The sequence below is a fragment of the Montipora capricornis genome, chromosome 8, assembly GCF_036669925.1.
Source record: "Montipora capricornis isolate CH-2021 chromosome 8, ASM3666992v2, whole genome shotgun sequence".
Lineage (NCBI taxonomy): Eukaryota > Metazoa > Cnidaria > Anthozoa > Scleractinia > Acroporidae > Montipora > Montipora capricornis.
This window is the reverse complement of record NC_090890.1, coordinates 54,842,490-54,863,320: the sequence shown is the minus strand read 5'-3', so window position 1 is coordinate 54,863,320 and position 20,831 is coordinate 54,842,490. Positions and strand designations below refer to the sequence as shown.

Sequence of the window (20,831 nt, the reverse complement as noted above, 5' to 3'; positions counted from 1 at the left end):
TTAACGTGCCATCAGTTTCTAGTGCGATCAACGAGAGTGGAGCAGTAAGCTTTGAGCTTGCTACTATTCATGAGCAGCCGAAAGAGTCAGTTGAACCTCGATCAGTCAACTTTGTCTTTGAAGAAAGCGACAACGGTGGCTTTGAAGAAGAAGATGCTGACAAAGTGGCATTTGACGCAAGAAAAGAGAGTGAAGCAGTAAGCTTTGAGCTTGCTATTATTCATGAGCCGCCAAAAGAGCCAGTTGAACCTCGATCAGTCAAAATTGACTTTGAAGAATGCGACAACGGTGGCTTTGAAGAAGAAGATGCTGGCAAAGTGGCATTTGACGCAAGAAAGGAGAGTGGAGCAGTAAGCTTTGAGCTTGCTAGTATTCATGAGCCGCCGAAAGAGCCAGTTGAACCTCGATCAGTCAACTTGGGCTTTGAAGAAAACGAAACCGGGGACCTTGAAGAAGAAGTTGCTAACAGGTTGTACCATTTCGCAGACCCGAAAAAAGCTTTCGATACGCCTCTTTGACTGGCCATTTAAAGGAATTAAAGTAACAGATAACTATCGCGGACAACGGCAATCTATTGTAGAAATATAGAACCTTAGGTCCTTTGATGATGTAACCCAACAGCGTATGAGGGTCTTAATTGGTCGTCAAGTCGTTATCAGGAAAAGAAGATGAAGGATTACCTAAACTAAATCATGATCTCAAGGTTTGGAAGTCTCTACAACGTGCGTTCAATTTATGCCCCTCACATTCTGTTTTGGAGACTGTTAAAACACTAGATTAAACTGGCCAATCCTTAGAAATTATGTCTATCCTTGACTCGGTCTTCTGTGACTAGAACGGATAAGGGAGCCTTGGATACTCTAAATCTTGTATTGGAATGCCTTACCACGTAGCATTATAGACGATAAAATGAACATGTAATTGACGACAACATAACGTTGTCTAACGGCTGAGTACCGAGGCAGATCCAGGGAAAAAATATCATTGTGAATTACACGGATCAAATTCTTCCAACAAACAATAGCCCCAAATCACCAACAAGTGTGCAATTGCAACCGAACTTACATGGATATATACACAGTCACGCGACACCGTAAAGCAACAGTATAAACAACCAAATAGAGTGATATGAAGTAAATATCAAAGTGTCAGTAGTTTTTTTTTTCTTTTTCTTTTTCTTTTTTTTTTTTTATCACGTACGTTTAGAATAAAGTCGTTGAAATCAGAAGGAAGTGGGCATATGAATGGTAACGCAGATTTTGTGGCCCGTTGAGTTGAAATGTTTGTCCACAGGGAAACCAGGATTGTTGTTTCGTATACTTCGTCAGTGTTCGTTAAATCCGTGCGGTTTCACCAATATAAAGAATGGTAGGACATCGATGACAGGACATGCAGTATGTAAGATTACTCGACTGGCAGGTAAAATGGCCTTGGGTGGAAGTCCTCTTATAATGACTGACGTATACACAGGTATGGCAACGTGGATGTTGACAGGCATGCGAGTGACTCTGATCAGTACATGCGCGACCAGTTGAGTATACAAGTAAGTTTCTTAGGTTGCGATCGCGTCTGTATGCGACGACATGTGATTGCGAAAAGATATGACGGGTCAGCTAGTCGGTTGATAGAATACGGAAATTCTGAAATAGGAAGTGTTTAATTTGCTTGTTGAAAAGGTGGTATGTGAGAACAAGAGGTACTCTGTCAATGGTGCTGACAGCCAGTTCAGACGGGCGTAGCGAATCAGGACGTTTGCGCTTCCTTCTTATTGAGTATTTTAACGGCTTTGTTCACATTGAAGAAGGCTTCTACACCCGAAATGTCTGAGATTTATTTTTAACTACTGACAATTTTTTGTCATATATCATTCTACCTGGTTATTCATTTTGACGTGTCACGCGTTTCCCACAAAAAAGTTTTGGTTGTTCACACCAACAGTATAGCTGTCGAAACAAAGAAATCCGAGATCCGAATGTTTGCTTTGAGCATAGTCTTGAGACAAGTAAGGAAGGAGGTTCGATAATGTTTCTTTGAGTTCCTATACATGTTAAAAATAATTAAACGTAAACATTTTTTGATTTTCTAAGCAAAGGGAATTGTTCCATAAGAAGGGAAAACGTTTCATTTTCAGTGCGCTTGACTGGTTTAGGGCTCAGCGCTGCTGCCGCCTTAGACAGGAAACTTTGCTCCGCACTGTTTCTCGTCACTCAGGTGCAAAGAAGGTCAGCGACGACTTACTGCAGGGAATAAACTGCTACGGTCTGGCATCCCTTCCACTGACGGGGAACAGCAAAACTCCGGGCTCATGAGCGACTCTGCGTTGCCTTGTATTGTTAACCACGATGTATCATGACCTCAATAATATGGCACTTACCAAGAATGTAATAATTTGGAGCGTCCAGTTGTCACATTCTGATCAATGAACAGGCTTTTGAGTTTGGTTGTGTTATCAGAAAACAGGGTAAATGAAAGGGAAAGTATAACGTGTACAGCACCTTTGACATCTTCTTTAAAACAAAGCATTTTCATGGATGAACAATATTAAGCGTTCCAAGAAAGGAATTGCCTACACCTGTTGACGAAGAGACTCGGTGGCGAGAGTGAACTTTCCTGGTTATGCACTGCTAACCTGTAGAATTTCAAACACAATGCTTCGTATAACTTTTTTTTTTCCATGATTATGCCTAATGAGGTCTACGTAATAAATATCCTTACCGTTGAAGTCCTTTGGGACTTTCACAAGCATTGTGAGCTCGCAACGTGCCAAAATGATTCGTAAAATTTCCTCTACAATACTTACTGTTTGAATTTTTTAATCATTTTTTGCGATGGTAGTCTCCTTATATCCCTAAATATCTCACACCTCGTGGGGGGAAGAAAGCAACTGAACAAAATGGCAGCTTCTTGACGATGATTTGAGGTGATAATCTGGATTTAAATGGGAAAGAACGACTTTTGATGTGCTGTCCACTGCTCCAACCGTCGGAAAAAGCGTCTCTTGCAGCTTCACAGGCTATCCAAAGATGAAGCAACTGGAAACCAGAGGTTGAAACTTATGCGACGAAAATCATTCCAAGGTGAGCAAGACACCCGTTTATGCTCAGAGCATTTCCTCAGCGCTATTCTCTTTCTCCAGAATGTTTCATCATATGATATTGTGTGCTCGAAGGATGAGTTTCCCCACACTCTTCCTGAACAAAGCAGTTCTTGACGCACATTTTTTTAACGTTTTTGCTGTGAGAATAACGTTTTATAATCTCGTTTTCTGAAGGCAGCCCATCTAGTTAATGTGTTCATACACATTTACTAGACAAGGCTTTGGTTGGTCTGGTTTTAGATTCAATTAATTAATGCTTTTTGTATTTTGAGCCAGTTATGCGAGGTTTTCCGTTCCAGTACCAAGCTTCACAGTTACCTCTCCTCTCGCTTCTCCAATATGTGCTCTTTCCTCCTGAGAAACACACAACTTTTTCGTAAATTTTATTAGTCCGTTCTTTAATCTTGGGTGGGGAGAGGGGCTGGTACTTTTGAGGGGTTATAAAATATCCAGGTAAGTTACGTGAAAGTGCTGTTTGATGTGCATTTGGTTGATGAACTGTACTTTGTACATGCCTAGTCTCCTGTATTTCTATATACTTCCATGCAATGAGGGACATCAATGTCCGGTCATGAATACAATTCCTTTCCCTATTTGAATGCTGTTCACTGGATATACCTATTAAACGAAAAATTGAGAGAAAAGACGCTCTCTCGTATTTTAAGCCAATATGTCATTTTAAGCTTCATTTTTTTTCCTCGAGGTTCTGCTCTTCAGTGAAACCAGTTTGCCAAGGTTTCTGAACGCTTCCATTTCTTTTCGGGAGATTCATTTCTAACTTTGTCTTTAAAATATTGAGTTTTCTACTAGTTTTGGTTCATATATTGCTCGTTTGGGGTCTGCCCGTTTACATTTAATTCCAACAATTATCTCACATAGAACAAACAATGCATCACCTATATGACTGCAGTCCTTTCTTAGTCCTACAATACATGTACAGTGGGGTGGATGAAGGCGGGTTTTGAAGTGCTCAGTAGAGAAAGAGCGCTTGCTGCAAAGCTCGCACAGCACACAAGTTGTGGTCACATGGTAGAGATGGTGTCCAGCGCAAATGAATTAATTGTAAACAACATTCACTGATAAGAGCTGCCGCCAAAGGTACAAATTATACGCTAGCGAGTCACTGAGTGATCTTTCAACTATATTGCACAGATTGGCTCAGTTACTTTTGCAACAAATAAAGGGATAAATCCTAGATTTTTTTGATTTTTTTTATCAGGCAGCGTATATTACTTTATTCTGCACGACTACAAAAAATAGTTCCGGGCATAATCACTGACGTGAAGTTGTAAGACCTCAAGCGCTGGCATGACCGTCTTGTATTTTTTCAGCTCCTCTCCATTCAAACCGCTTCTTTCACGTCTTGGATGTCAATATTGTCACGTAAGCAAGAGCGTGATTTACCCAAGGGTCTGCAGGTAAGGAGGCCATGATTTCTCCTCTGGTTTGCTCTTCACGTCACGTCACCGCACGTGGCAATGTTTAGCTGTTACAAATCATTCTTAGCATCGCCTTTTACCAAGGTTTTCGGCTGAACAATTTGTCTCCGTACAAACTTCTTTCAAAGCTACCATTCCCAACCGTAAAACATCAGATAAATGCGTCAGTTTCGATACATTACGATCTTCGCTTCTCCCCGCTCCACTGCTCGCCATATTGATCTTGTTGTCGTTCCCCATCCCGCCCCCTCCTCTCAAAGAGCAGGGTATTATGGGATATGTGGAAGTTGCAAATGATTGCATAATTAATATTATTGCTGTATATCTTAGTGCTTTATTTCATATCTTGTAAGGTTGCCAGGAAGCTGCATAGCCTTAATAGCAAAAAATGATTAATTGTAGTAAGATAGATAATGTTCTCAACTTGATTAATGCATAATTATGTGTTATATCGTGTATTTTCTTTCTGAAATTGCAGCTGCATATCATAGTACTTTAATTCATATCTTGTAATGTTGCCAAGTAGCTCAGCCTCAATGGCCAAAAGCAATTCATTGCAGTAAGAAATATAACGTTCTTACCTTGATTAAAAGAATTACTTAAACTTGAAAAGCCTTGATAGTGAAAAAATGATTCATTGTAGTAAGAAAGATAATGTTCGTAACTTGCTGAACTCTTTTTTTCTTCGTAAAATTGCTATATTCCTTAGGCCCGTTCCAAACGCCGCTCCAGCCATGTGCCGAACCAAACTCAATAAATTTTGACTTAAGAGCGACTTCAGAGAAACCAGGAACGTACCTGTAGGTCGCACCAAACTTAGATTTGGGCTTGGGTAAGAGCTGAGGTGCGTTTCGTTCGGCATATGACCAGAACGCCGTATCATGAATCAGTCGTCACTCCATGATCGCATAATGCGACAGACCCTGCCGAACTCAACGTTGTTTGCCGCTCTTAACATAACCTGCAGCACCAGATTGATTCAAACTCCACTCTTCAGTCGTTTTTAACTCAACAGTTTGGTTTGTTTTGAACGGGCCTTGGTAGTTTAGGTATCTTGTAATGTTGCCAGGTAGGTCAGCCTCAATGGCCAAAAGTAATTCATTGCTGTAAGAAATATAATGTTCTTACCTTGATTAAAAGAAATACTTAAACTTGAAAAAGTTTGGGCATATTTTTCCATCTGCTGGAACTCAATAATAATAGGCAACTAATAATCAACGACAACGGGGACCTGAACGAGAACATCACAAATTTGCAGATGAAGTGGACAAAACGACAGCTTTGCATTCCCTGCACGTGCATTTCACTTTTTCCCATTTCTTTGGCGTAGTCTGAAAAACAGCAACTTGAAATATCCAAATTTGAGATTTTTATGATAAACGTCAGCACTTAAGAATAAAGTTTCATTTTCTTCCCCCAAATTAAGTGCATTCGTTGGAGATCAATGTTTTGCAGCCGAGTTGTCCCGTTTACGTGGGCTGGCTCGTTTAGCCGAGGTCCCGGCACGGTTGAGAAAAAAAAACACCAAAAAGCAAGTTTGCGATTAAAAGGAAAATTCTCAGCTCGGTTACCCGAGATGCCGGGATCGCGGCTAACCGGCCGGGCTAAGATTTTTCCACGTAATCACGTGCCTTTTAGGCACATAATGCGGTGCTACGGCTGTCTGAAATAAATAGAGATGGGAGAGGAGATGTAGGTGGCGACCGAAGGTCATGCGTCAAATCAAAGCCAGAGCCACGATCCTTTTGGTCAGAGCGGAAAAGGATCGTGGATGTGGGAACGAGATTGGGTAGAAATATAGGGAATTTTTACCGCTTTGATTTGGGCATGCGGGCATTGCGATACAAACCCGATGTCGAGGCATGACAGATTCACAATCACATCAGATTGCGGTGATGTGCCCGTTGGCCAGCCAATCCAAGATGGCGTCCAAACCCTGAAGTCGCATGGCATCACAACCGATACCCGCGAAACGTATTCGGGACATTCGTAAAAGGACAAGATTAGAATTAGTCCTCCTTCGTCGGAACGCCATTGTTTATTTACAATTTATTTTGAGGAATTTGGATCAATTGCTTGCGTGGTCAGGAGGATTAAGGAGTAGGCAGCAGATCCAAATGGAGTTCAAGATCCAGTTCTGGTGAGTATATAGAAAGGTCTTGAGAAATATGAAGTGTCTGTGAGTAGTGCTGTGTAAAGGGATTGAGCATAAGGGGGGATGGAGGTACTGGAGAGGATCAGGGAGTGGTAAGTTAAAACAAGAGAGGAAAAATGTCTAGTTCTTTTTCAGAAAACCTAAAAAACCTAGCCCCTTTTTTTCTTAACTACACCCCCAAAGAAAGAAAAATCTTTTTTTCAGACAGTTGATTAATAAAGTTTAAACTGGTTTGGAAAAAAAAAAAACCAAAAACAAAATTAAACCACAGCATAGACACTATCGAAAGCTCTAGAGAAGGAATACTTCATCGAAATCTAAACATGTATTGCTCCAATGCTCTCTTAAGCTAAATAATTTGGACTTTGCCACTATGAGCTTTGCACAGTTTCTTTCCTCAGTACAGACGTGATGACACTCAAAAGATCCTTGGTCTTGCTTATTAAAAACAAAGGCTTGCCAGCCACCTTTGAAAGAAAGTGGCATCTTGAATATTCGGTCTCAGATTCTACAGGTAGGAAAACAAAATGTAGAAGGGAGTAAGGTCCGTTCAAGCTACAATGTAGCCCTCTAAAATCGTATTCCTGTTACTCTTTGAACGCAGATAGGCGCGGTTTTTTCAAGAATATTAGAACACAGACGTAATAATTTGTTTTAACTGCCTAAGACAAGTTTCATAACATTTGAAACGATTTAAGCTGATTTCGAATACAAGGAAGTGCATCAGTAAAGAAGATTGCTGTCAGTTTTCATACAAAGAACCTACGACCTTCCCGTTACTGTTTCAAATGCTCTATCACTGCGCATGCTCCGTCACTGAAATATAGGAAACTTTGTAGCCCTGGGTATGTGTGACAATAAGCCATTTCCGAGTTAATGTTTGCCTCCTCTTCAGAGCAAGTCTAAGTGCAAAGTTTCTACTTCGTTCGAAGTTTGGGGGCGGGGTCGCACTGTGGTTGCGCGTGTGTAACATTTCTTGCCACGTAGAAGGCAACCCAAGTACGACTCAAACTCGGTACCCCTCATTCATTCTGAGGCAATCGCGATTACCACTAACGTACGGACGCACTACGCGAAACATTGATGGGGGAATATGTTTTAAATAATTGTGTGCGTGACCGAAAACGAGTTTTTGCGTTTACGTTGCAAGCAGTGCAATATCCGGTCATCGTATGACTCGGTAAAAAAGAAAGAAACTGTAGTTGTTCTAGCACCGGTGTCCGAACTCCTGGTGTTGATCTCTCATTCACTCTGTTCTGGGGGCACCTGTGAATTCTACTTGTTACTCAGTTAAAATTGCGAACTGCACGGCTGCCATTTGCGCCATAAAGCAGTCTGGCAAAAGTCCCCCGCAAAAATTTTGAACATTGCCCCTGAAAGGCCCCAAGGGGAGTGGTTAATTAAGTACTCATTCGTATTCAGAATCGAAAGATAAGTAACCTATGATCACCACACCTGACTGCAAAATGAAGTAGCATAGGTTATCTTGTCCCCTTCAGAAACTACCACGCTACCCTGGCTGGCAGAGAATTCCTCCAGGATTGGCTTTGTGGAATCCTGGACAATTTTAGCAAACTGTGACTTCCTGAAGATCTCCGGCAAATTTGGCGGCTTAGTTGAGGAATGGCCCTCTCCCATGGACACAACAGTTGTTTCTAAAAATAACAATCATGTTATAAGTTATATTCTTTGCTTTGAAAAAGATTTAAAACTACAATGTTGGACCGAATAAAATGGAACAGGAAACCCCCATTCCCCCCCCCCCCAAATCAAGGATGAAGCCGCGCAAAAGCCAAAACGCGCCATTTTGCCATCCTTGATTTGGGGGGGAGAGGGGGTACAAATTTCCCATCTATTTTGTCCAAGATTGTAGTTCATTCTTAAGTTATAACATTCAGGGGGTTTTAGCGTGACAGCGAGTAAATATTAAACTGGCTGCACAAGAATAAATTAAATAAGAGAATGTTAAGTTCTGGATTCATAACTGCAAAAGATTCCGACTCAGAAAGGTATAAAATCACGGGATCGAAATATTTCGGCCGCATTACTTTGCCTTCATCAGTCGGACTGGTAGTGAGTGGTTGCATAGCAGTCACAAGACGGAAAGCGGTCAAGTGCAACATCTCCTCTACTATCGAAATGAAGATTATCGACAATTCCTAATTTTCTCTGGATTGAGTGTCATTGTCAATTTAGATTACCCTGTTCCAGGACTTCTGGTACCAGATGAAAACAGAAAAAGTAGGGGGGTCCCCAGGGGTCCTGGGGTGCCCGTGACCCCCCCCTTTGTAAGCCGTTTTTTACTCAAACGACCTACAATATTCAGGTTGCGAAAACGCGAGTACCCTCTGTTTGACACAGTGTGACTCCCCCCCCTTTGAAAAATCCTGGCTACGCCCATAGATTACTTACCAACTCTACTTAGTATAAATAAAATTATTGTTGAATAGTGGTTAAGTCTAGTGCTTGATTTTAAAATTATTAGCTTTCTCTTGAGGTTTCGTAACCAACATTTTCTCCAGTTTAAGGACGGTGCCTACTAATTAAAGATATTTTTTCTCCGGTGTGTGATTATGCAGGAAATGTAGATCTTAACAAGTGTTATTGAAATCCAAAAAGAAAATTGGGGGTAACCATGAATTTTTGAGAGATAATTAAGCTGCAATTTAAGAAAGAACACCATACATTGCTTTGTATTTTAAAGCTTTTTACAAATATTATTCAGTAATTGTCTTTGAAAAATGCGTGGTTACCCCCAATTTTCTTAGTAAGGATACTAAGGACACTTACTAAGATCTACTTTCTCCGGATAGTTTTAAACTGCGCAAAAATATCCCTGTATTAGTAAGTATCACCGATAGGAAATCCGAGTGTCTCGAGATGCGCAGAAGGTATGCGCAATAACAATAGTAGGCACCGTCCTTAAACTTGTTTCTTAGCGGGTGATAATACACGTTTACAACCGCACTGGGAAGAAAAAATATTGACATATTAAAAAATAATAATGTTCTGGCAGCTAGCGATGTGGTAGTCTAGTGGTTAAGTGAAAGGGTGTTTAATTGAACATTCCCAGGTTAGAGTCCTCCGAGTTCAGGCATTGGGGCTCGGATTTTGAAAACAGAGTTAATTTCCCATAATCCCTATCAAGCGCTAAGCGTCCTAAATTGACGATAATTGTACCGACGTAATGACGATAATAGTCGATTTAGGATTAGGATTAGGAATTGTCGATAATCGTCATTTCAGAGGTAGAGTATGGGTTGTCAAGTGATGGGTTCTGACTTGTTCCCATATCTCAGAATGCCCTTGGACGATGAGCACCTGGGAACTAAAACAGATTTACTTGGCTCCAGATTCCGCTGATTGAGAACGAACGCGGTCTTTGGCTGGTGATGGAGCCTATTTATTCCACTGACATTAAATTATTCGACTTAATATAACTGGTACTTGCAACAGCGGAAGGGAAAAACAATGAGGGATTCAGGAGGGGAGGGGAGACAAGGGTTAGCAGATGGGAGGTAGAGAAAGAAAGGAAAAATAGGGGAGGAGTCAGACTATACCTGAGCTGTTACTTAATCGGTGAGCAGCGTCACATTCGTTTATTACATCCATAAAAAAGTCTGCTGGATTATTATGTGGTTCACAAACAAAACCTTTGAGCAAAAAAATAGAAACGTAATCATGAAGGAAGATATATGCTCTCTAAGTGTAACGTGTTGGCGGACTATACAAATCACGCATAGCCAAAAGTTTTACATTACCCGAAAGTGAAAGAAAGAAAGGCTGAGATGGGCTGAAATTTTGTATTGTAGGTTAATTGAATCATATTTGGGATTCAGCCCGTTTTTACTGAGGTGGTAAGGTGTTCAACTTTAGGTAACAACTTCAAAAGTATGGGCATCGAAATCTTAAAAGCACGATTTATCCATTGAAGAATGTAGAAAGTTCAGTTTCACAGTGCAAGGCCTTTTTTAGTCTAGGTCACTGAAACTTCAATCACAAAAATAGCCATAAGACGAGCATATGAAGCCGTTGACGGTTGCAAAATTACTTGGGTTAATTGCAAATGTCGATAATCCACATAGCCAATCATACGCAAACCAAATACAGGCGGCTCCGGAAAGCACACCACGACACCGGGCTGGCTCTTCGGCTTTCAAAAAGGCGGCTGAAAGCAAGACCCTGGAGACGAGGTTGCGAGCAAGTTCTTCGATTGCCGCCAATAGGTTCCAATGTGGTGCAAGATTTTTGCGGCAATCACATGGCTCAAGAATACAAAAGCAAAGCAATGGGCGAAATTATATTCCACAATCGGGTGAAAAGCGCATTACGAACTATAATAATCACCTATATCCTCAAAGTACTTCATTGCTTGATTTGCGGGGCCCTGGTACACAAACTCGCCATTGGACAGTAATGAAATAGTGTCAAAGGTCTTAAATATCGAGTAGCGAGGCTGGTGTATGGACATAATCACGGTTTTGCCACGGTGACCGAGCCTATAAAGGATAAAGCGACAGTAAATGACATTGTGAAAACTGATGGGCCATGAAACTTATCCTCAATGACCGACAGTCTACACGGCGCTACAATGGGGGACAAAATTCCAGGTGGCAGTCAACGAAAACGTTTTTTTTAAATAAAGAAAAATATCGTTTATGTCACTCGAGGAAGAAGGACCTGATTTGCGATTACAGGGCGTGTTTACCGTTCCCCCCTTCCACCTCCTACAATGTTGTTAAAAGCAAACAGCTATATTGCCAGCTTGGAATGTACAACTTTTTTTTTCTGGGGGGGGGGGGGGGGAGAGGGAGGGGGTTGTGGTGCATAGATTAATCTGCATGTCGCGCAATGTCCCAAGACGTTTAACCATCATTGTAGTTCTTTGTCACCGGTTAGAAATAGGATGGTTAGAAGTAGGATGATTAGAGCCTTCGTCATTTATTTGTTCTGAGTAGGACTAACAACGCTCTAAGCAACAGTTTTCAATTACACCTGCAGTGATTACTTGACTGGCAATACTTAAATGAATCTTCACGACCGAAGCCTTGTCCACTCCATTGACTATACCATCTCCGTATTTTAAAAGGTATTTGCATTTCAAACGGTTTTCATCAGCGTTAACTGCCGTTTTAGCATAATAAAAGTATTTGTTTTACGTTTGAAAAGGTATTCTTTTAATACGTTAAAACGCTGGAAAACGCCGAGGAAAACGCTGAGGGACAAGGTCAAATTCTGTAGTCAAAGAATTCAACCGCGCTCTTTCACACATTCTCGAGTGGCTGTTCACGCGCAGGAAAATCTTCACAAAGAATTTACTTTAGCGAGGCAGTAAAGACCTTCCCTACCCTTGAAGAAGCTGAACAACGGACACAGCTGTGGCTGCATCCAGCCCAGTGGTTGGCTCATCAAGAAACAAAACAGATGGTGCCAATATAAGTTCCATTCCAATGTTGGTACGTTTGCGTTCACCTCCAGATATTCCTCGAATAAACTCGTTTCCAACCTGGCGGATGAGCAAATAAAATTAATGAATTTACGAACAGATGAGCTCCGTGGATGATTTCCATTTTTCTCAGTTCCAGAAATTTGCAAGAATATTTTTTCTGATGTGTTTTGTTTGATGTTATTTCTGGACAGCATCAGTAAGGCTTACCACTCGCCGAAAAATTCTAGAACTCTCAGGAAGACTGGTACAGCGCTTTTGTAGGGTTTTGTTTCTCCTCTAGCCCTTTTCATGAATGGCAATAATTGAAAAGGCTCGGCATAATTTTAAAAGCAATCCCCTAATTTTTAAATTTTAAATCATTTCATGCAAAGACAGTTGCCGCTGATTTCATATAGAATTGTGGCTCAGTTGCTTGAGCAGCGGACTTTCGTGCGGAAGATCACGTCCTTAATGGAAGAGACTGCTTAACCCATTCACGCCTCAAACGCCCGAGGACGCCCCCCATTGACGAGTAAAATTTGTCAAGTGTCACTCCCAGGGGTCAGTTGGTTAACCCATTCACACCTCAAACGCCCTAATGTGCCCCCCATGTACGAGTAAAATCTATGAAGTGTCACTCCCAGGGGTCAGTGGGTTAACCCGTTTACACCTCAAACGCCCTGGGACACCCCCATTGACGAGTAAACTGGTCTTGCGTTAGACAGAGTAAAATCTATTAAGTGTCACTCCCAGGGGTCAGTGGGTTAACCCATTCACACCTCAAACGCCGTAGGACACCCCCCATTGACGAGTAAAGTCGTCTAGCGTTAGACAGAGTAAACTCTGTCAAGTGTCACTCCCAGGGGTCAGTGGGTTAACCCATTCACACCTCAAACGCCGTAGGACACCCCCATTGACGAGTAAACTGGTCTTGCGTTAGACAGAGTAAAATCTATTAAGTGTCACTCCCAGGGGTCAGTGGGTTAAGCCATTCACACCTCAAACGCCCTGGGACACCCCCATAGACGAGTAAACCGGTCTTGCATTAGACAGAGTAAAATCTATTAAGTGTCACTCCCAGGGGTCAGTGGGTTAACCCATTCACACCTCAAACGCCCTAGGACACCCCCCATTGACGAGTAAAGTCGTCTGGCGTTAGACAGAGTAAAATCTATTAAGTGTCACTCCCAGGGGTCAGTGGGTTAACCCATTCACACCTCAAACGCCCTAGGACACCCCCATTGACGAGTAAACTGGTCTTGCATTAGACAGAGTAAAATCTATTAAGTATCACTCCCAGGGGTCAGTGGGTTAACCCATTCACACCTCAAACGCCCTAGGACACCCCCCATTGATGAATACAGTCGTTTGGCGTTAGACAGAGTAAAATCTTTCAATTGTCACTCCCAGGGGTCAGTGGGGTCACCCATTCCCACCTCCAACGCCCTAAGCCACCCCCCATTGACGAGTAAACTGGTCTTGCGTTAGACAGAGTAAAATCTATCAAGTGCCACTCCCAGGGGTCAGTGGGTTAACCCATTCACACCTCAAACGCCCTAGGACACCCCCATTGACGAGTAAACTGGTCTTGCGTTAGACAGAGTAAAATCTATTAAGTGTCACTCCCAGGGGTCAGTGGGTTAACCCATTCACACCTCAAACGCCCTAGGACACCCCCCATTGACAAGTAAAGTCGTCTGGTATTAGACAGAGTAAAATATGTCAAGTCTCACTCCCAGGGGTCAATGTTAAAACTAACTGAGGAGAAAGTGCTGCCTTTGTAATTTCATCTGCAAATGGTTAGACTTTCAAGTCTTCTCTGATAAGGACTAAAAACCGTGGGCCCCGTCTTACAACCCTTCCTGTTAACCAACAATGTGGGACCTTAAAGAACTCACACACTGGAGACCATCGATGTTGGTGGTCTAACTCTCAGAGAATTTACAAATCGCCACGAGACTGATGTGATATGTGCAGTATACAAATGCATTACCATTACCATTAGACTTATCTGTACGTACTTTAGACTCCGCCACATGAAACAAGCCCAAGTCGCTAAGAGTTTCCTCTACTCTCTTTGAACGCTCGCGTTTACTCAGCTTTCTGGAGAGTCTTAAGGATGCAGAGAAATGCAAGTTCTCTCTCACCGTTAAAGTTCCCATCACAACATCATCCTGGAAAATTATAAAAAACTGAATGCATAGAGTGGGGTTCAATTAAGTGTTGAATGAACTTCATTCGTAAGCAAGTGGTTTAGAAAGCACCAAGGACGGTGCCTACTAATTCAAAGGAATATTTGCACGGTTTATGAGTATGTGGGAAAAGCAAAAAGAAAATTGGGGGAAACCACGCATTTTTCAAAGATGATCAATCAACAATATTAATTATAAAAAGCTTTAAAATACAAGGCAATGTATGGCGTCCTTTTCCAAAATGAAGCTCAATTATCTCTAAAAAATGCATGGTTACCCCCAATCTTCTTTTTGGATACCAAGAGCACTTGCTAAGTTATGCTTTCTCCGCGTGTTTTTTTTTTTAATTGGATGCGCAGAACGTATGCACAATAATAATAGTAGGCACCGTCCTTAAACCCACTACAATTCTTAAAGAGAAGTACGATCGTCCGGGTGAGTGTAGTCCTGAGGACTGATTAGGGTGACATTGAATGATGTTTAGCTAACCTAAGCGTAACTCATCTTCAGAGTCAAGTGATTGGCGTAACGTCAGTAGATGGTATAAACGCTGTGGTCGATGATGCCACTGGTCAACTAAGCCGTTAGTGTTTACGCCTAGAGAACCATGCATAATGAACTATGATTCCATACATAATCGATAACAAGGAAAGAAAAAGCGGACGGACACAAAACCTAAGCAACGTCAGTTTGAGTTTTGCATCGCCTTAAATACAATTGTGCTTCATTTTCCAAATCATATCCAAAGGCAACATCAATCATTGTTCTCATGATACCTTTTCTCACGTCGGCTGCACATATTAGTCAACATTACAATCCATCCACCAAAAACACGTTTCCCTTTTGCATGGAAATTCTGTGATCATTTGATGCTAATATGTTCATAATACGTCGTCTTCCATTAGCAACTCAGTATTTTGATGAGACAAAGCGTACAACGACGTAGAATGATGTCACGACTATCTATGCGAAACAACATTGCAGAATTTCATTGCAGTCAGTGGAGAAATTTAAGTATTTCCAGAGTACCCCATGGAAAAAAGTACAGGCTTAAAAGAAATTTGAATCTATGACCGAACGATTGCGCCGTAAAATGGCTTACAACCGAGCAACCGAGCCATCTAGAAGCTGGTCAAGGTGAGTTAGTTTGTATTGACGGTGGGAGATGTACAAAAGCCAAATATTTATATTGACCTGCTTTCAACTGTGCGGTTTCATAGCTCAGTTGGTAAAGCAATGCACTGGCATCGCAGAGGTCATGGCTTCAAATCCCGTTGGAGCCATCTGAATTTTTCAGGTGTCTATAATCAGAGACAGTTGCTTAAATTATCCAGATACGTGCGAGGAGCATTTCTCTCTTTTCGTCTCTTTGATTTTGGTAAAAGTCACATTTTGCCGTTTGCCGTATAAATCTCTCTAATAAGTTCTGTTTTATTTAAAGACAATTCTAAAAGCTGTGTGTGTTTGTCACTTTGGCTTTCTTCAACCAACCTGTACAACATATCCGGTGATACATTTGAAATTCTCTGGTTGCTTTTGTCCATTAACAAGGACTACACCTGACAGATGTTTTCGATCCTTCCGGCCAGCCAAGATGTCCAGAAGCCTGAAATAGCGTGAAGAAGTCACGTATGTGAAAAACAAGGAAATAAAAAACAAAGATTGAAGAGCCCCCAGAAAAAGAGAGCTGTATACAACAGTAAATAATCGGATCCCTGAAATCGGACAGTTACATGTACATCAGCCAATCATATTAAGTGCACTCAGCTTAATCCACCAATCACAGAATTTATCACAATAACCATAGCAACAACCACTTACCCTACCAAACTGGAGATTTTCCAAAATGGACAAATTTGTAACATTAGACAGTGAAAAAGGAATGCACTAATTTTCCTTTCTTGGAAATTGTAATGGTCATGATTAATTGCTAACAGGACTTTGTGTCGTCCAATTCGGTCTGTAATCATACTAGTGATTAAACAAATCGGATTTCCACTACACGGTCGTCCAATTTTGTTAATCACTTGTATGACTACACACCAAATTGGACTCCACTCAGTCCTGTTACCATTATACACAATAATTAGTGAAAAATAAAGTAGTCAAAACACCAATACAATTTGAGAAAATTGTAATGGTTATGATTAATAGCAAAACATTGTTGGTTACAAAGGGCAGCTCTGAGTCATTTTCATGTGAAATACTGCAGGGTACTCATTGTTCACACAACCATGGCTGGAATGTGAAAGACAAAGACCAAATACAATGACACCATTCAAGAAAGCAAAAAATCTAACTAACAAGCAAAATACTCCATTTCTGTTGTTTGCAGTTGACCGTAAGTAATTCCTGAATAATTATCCAAAGGTCTACTACACCAATGTGGTAGAAACAGAACAAAAACAATTAAGACCTTTTAGACAATTTTCCAAAAATTATTTACTATACTGTCCACTGCAAACAAAAGGAATGCTGTGTTTTCTCGTCACAGTTTTACATTTACTTGTTTCTTGGAGTCTCTGTTTGTAACATTCTGGCCTGGGGGTGTGGGAAATGAGGACTCTGTGATAATTCACCAGAAACGACTCGACAATCATCAAAATCATGTTTATCCCATTTACTGTTTGATGTGTTATTTACTTTTAGGAGGTGGGAGGAAGTCCTTAGTTTTTTGGGTCTTTGATCATGGATGGAGAAGTCTTAAGATTTTTTCATTATACAAATTAAAAAGATCTCAACATCCTTCATCACTGATCCCTTTTACCTCATCACATTCCCTCACCACTGAAATAGCCTGAAATAGCGTGAAGAAGTCAAGTATGTGAAAAACCAGGAAATAAAAAACAAAGATTGAAGACCCCCCAGAAAAAGACAGCTGTATACAACAGTAAATAATCGGATACCTGAAATCGAACAGTTACATCAGCCAATCATATTAAGTGCACTCAGCTTAATCCACCAATCACAGAATTTATCGCAATAACCATAGCAACAACCACTTAGCCTACCAAACTGGGGATTTTCCAAAATGGACGAATTTGTAACATTAGACAGTGAAAAGGAATGCATTAATTTTGCTTAGTTTTTTGGGTCTTTGATCATTGATGGAGAAGTCTTCAGATTTTTTCATTATACAAATTAAAAAGATCTCAACATCTTTCATCACTGATCCCTTTTAGTTGATCAAATTCCCTCACCACTGGGTTGCCTTATCAAGAAACCATATTGCTCCTTAAAAAGGGTCTCAGAGTAAAGGGAAAAATATCTAGGACGAAGATAGGACATTTGTCGAAAAACAGGAAGAAAATTTGATATCCTATTATGTTATACATACGTTGTCTTTCCACTTCCTGTTGGTCCAAGTATTGCATTTAATCCAGGTTGCACAAGGCCACTTAAATCATGAAATACAGAAAGAATTTAAATTTATATTAATACCCGTAACCCCTACATCCACTCAAAAACTATGTCGTCTCTAACCCAATGACTCCTTGGAGTGAGACTTAATAGATTTTACAAATTTCTAGTCTCTAAAGAAACTGTGGTGCTGCATCAATGGGAGAGTCAAACAGAAAAATTTGGTGTTATCAAACGTGTTGATAAAGGTTGAATTACCACCATGAATGATTTGGAAAGCTGATGTTTCGAGCGTTAACCCTTCATCAGAGTGAATAAAGGAATTGATAAAACCAAATTTTCCTTAATAGATTTTACTCTGTCTGATACCACACAACTTTACTCGTCAATAGGGTCAAAGAATGGGTTATGGGAATGGGTTAAAGAATAAAAAACTTTATAAAGTGCAGAGTTGGAGCAAAGGTCAGAGCACTGTGCACAAATGTTGCCTATGCCATGTTCAATTCCACTACTCCATGTTGTATGTTTGTTAAATTTGTTTGGGTCTCCACTGTGAAAGTATCTGTTTATCGACTACTTTAACTTAACAATGATCTTGCTTGCTTCAATTTAACAAATCAAAAGTGGTTCAGCGTTGTCTGTACTGTTATCGACAATGATATTCGTCATCACAGTGGTCAAAATGTTGTGGACTCACGAGGCACAGCTGAGTGAGTCCAGAACAAATTTTAACCGCTGTGATGACAAATATCATTGTTTTTTACCACAATATTCAACACTAAAGAAAGTTTTTATTTCAGAACGTGAGCAAAATCATGACACAAAGAAAGAGCAAGAGTTGTCTATAACTTTCTTGAAATATGATTGGTTTATTTCCCAAATGGGCGTTCCTGATTGGCTATTGCATTGCGTGACAAATTGATGCGAGCATGACGCGTTTAGACTCTCATTGACAACGGTAAATTAACCTATCAGATTGCGAGATTACAAGCAATTGTGGTAAAATCCTTTATTTTCTTCAAAATAACATTCAAATGATGTTACAGTAGCACAACCCTCACCTGAGATTTTTGATAATTTGTCTCTCTTTCTTTATTCCTTTCTCCTTGGTGGTGACTGAGTAACAAATGTTGTGATAGGAGATTACTGTTGTACTTCCAAATTGGTTTGAATCTGTCGAAAATGACCGGCTTAGTGGTGAAGGGCCATTTGGTTTGGTGTCATACACTGGAACATCATGTGTTCTGTGGTTTTCCAAAGTAGGATGTTCTGTTCCTAACAGTGGTGTCTTTTCATTACTTGATATCTCTTGGTCCATCTTATAACACTGTACGCTGCGGAAGTAGTCTGGTATCCCTTTAGAATCTAAAATAGATGGGAGACATCAATGTTGCCTTTAAAATCCATTCTCGGTTGAATCCAGTTTTACCTTGAAAAAGTAGGTTAAATTGGTGATCCTCATTTAACCTACCAAGGTTGAATATGCACTCAGATGAATTGAAGAAACTTTTTTCTGGAGCCTAAATTAAGCCTAGAAGGAAATCAGTTTTGGTTATTATACATGTACGTGGATATCAATTGACTTATTATGCAAAGGTAAAATAATGAAAAGAGGTTGAGCATATTCGTCATTGTAGTGTAGTGGTGAAGGCACAGGACTATAGATCTGAAGGGTCTGAAATCGGGAACCGGTAAGTGCATAGTACACTTCTTTGTTCCCTTACTACATTGTAATGTTGAGAGTGAATAGATAATTGTATCAATAAAGAAACCGATAAGATGATACGAAACAATTTAACAAGATGTGTTGAAATGCATAAGACAGAGTTTGAGGGAAGATATCTATAGATGTTTTCTGTCCTTTTTGGGGGGTTGATAGTTGCTAACTATTCAACCTAAGTAAAATGAAGATCACCAATTTAACCTTGTAGGTGAAAACGGATTCAAACTAAGACCACTGCCACATTAAAGAACTATCAAATTATTATCCTATATAGTTCTCTTTGTAATGACAAGGCCATGCCTCACAGAGAATAAATATGATTCAGCTAAACAAACTGTATCTTGGTGTCACCCCTGCAAAATACAATGTAAGCCTGACAACCACATTTCTGACTAGACGTCAAAGCCCTATGTTTTCTTTGAAGGAACTTTTAAGAATTAATACAAGTAGTTTCACACTAAAGACTTTGCCATACAACACAAGTCTCTTCTAACCTTGACCTCTTTGGTCTGGGACCCAAACCAATATGCCAAACTTACAGTGGTTCAGAGAACTGTCTGTGCCGCTCATTTTGAACTAAACTACTAATGGCCGCAAAAAACTGGAGTACAATAATTTTCTTTATCTCCTGCAACACATGGCTGTTACAATGCAGACATCGTTTGGCTAGCCTGGATCGGGTGTTAGTTTGAATGGAGGCAAGCATTTCAATACAGTCATTGGATATTAAACGGCTGCATAGGAGACTATCCTTTCCTACATTTGTACATTTTCACAAGTCAAGAGCTACCTTAATATTGGAGAAAAAGTACTGCATACTGCTAGTCTTCATCAGGTGATGACGTCAACTGGTTACGCGTCACCTTTTAAGCAGGATGTTCCACTGTGATTGGTTAATTTTCAGCAGCTGTGATTGGAGTATTTTGATCCTCGCTGTTTTGGTGTGTTGTTTTTTTTACAGTCTGCTGTCGTACAGTTCTCCTGTGGTTGTGCTTCTTGATTGTGGGCATCCATGCTTCAGGAATCTCTATTCCACTATCCCTGTTGATGTGGTTAGGGTGAAGTCTTATGTGAATCGCTTCTTTGACCCTGCATGTGTACCAAATTATGAGGATCACGATCAATAAACTCTACTTCGTTCCCGCTTTGGAATGAAGTAAAGCGAGGATCAAAATGCACCAATCATAGCTGCTGAAAACCAACCAATCACAGCGGAGCATCCTGCTTAAAAGGTGAAGTGTAACCAGTCGACCTTATTGCCTGATGAAGACTAGCAGTATGCAGTTGAAACGTCACGATCTACATCACAAGTGACCACATTGTGAGACAAAAGAGAATACTTTATTATTATTGTACTTCAAGTATCTTCTTAAGTTCTCAACACTCACAATATTCTTTTTGTTTTTTTTTTATCTTTAGACCCTGTGTGTACATGTA

General features: G+C 40.5%; 1 protein-coding gene across 1 annotated transcript in view; it reads right to left on the bottom strand.

The window, feature by feature from the left end:
• Nucleotides 1–3,373: 3,373 nt before the first annotated feature.
• The window catches only part of LOC138014180 (broad substrate specificity ATP-binding cassette transporter ABCG2-like), an 18,274-nt gene continuing 816 nt past the window's right edge, over nt 3,374–20,831 (bottom strand). Inside the window, exons 2-10 of the mRNA XM_068861194.1 lie at nt 18,733–19,036; nt 17,649–17,708; nt 15,803–15,917; nt 14,141–14,293; nt 12,040–12,197; nt 11,039–11,190; nt 10,252–10,344; nt 8,147–8,346; nt 3,374–3,451 (exon numbers count right to left, since the gene is read on the bottom strand). Coding sequence (XP_068717295.1) covers nt 3,374–3,451; nt 8,147–8,346; nt 10,252–10,344; nt 11,039–11,190; nt 12,040–12,197; nt 14,141–14,293; nt 15,803–15,917; nt 17,649–17,708; nt 18,733–18,989 — 1,266 coding nt within the window. The 5' untranslated portion in view covers nt 18,990–19,036. The remainder of the gene's footprint in view (nt 3,452–8,146; nt 8,347–10,251; nt 10,345–11,038; nt 11,191–12,039; nt 12,198–14,140; nt 14,294–15,802; nt 15,918–17,648; nt 17,709–18,732; nt 19,037–20,831) is intronic.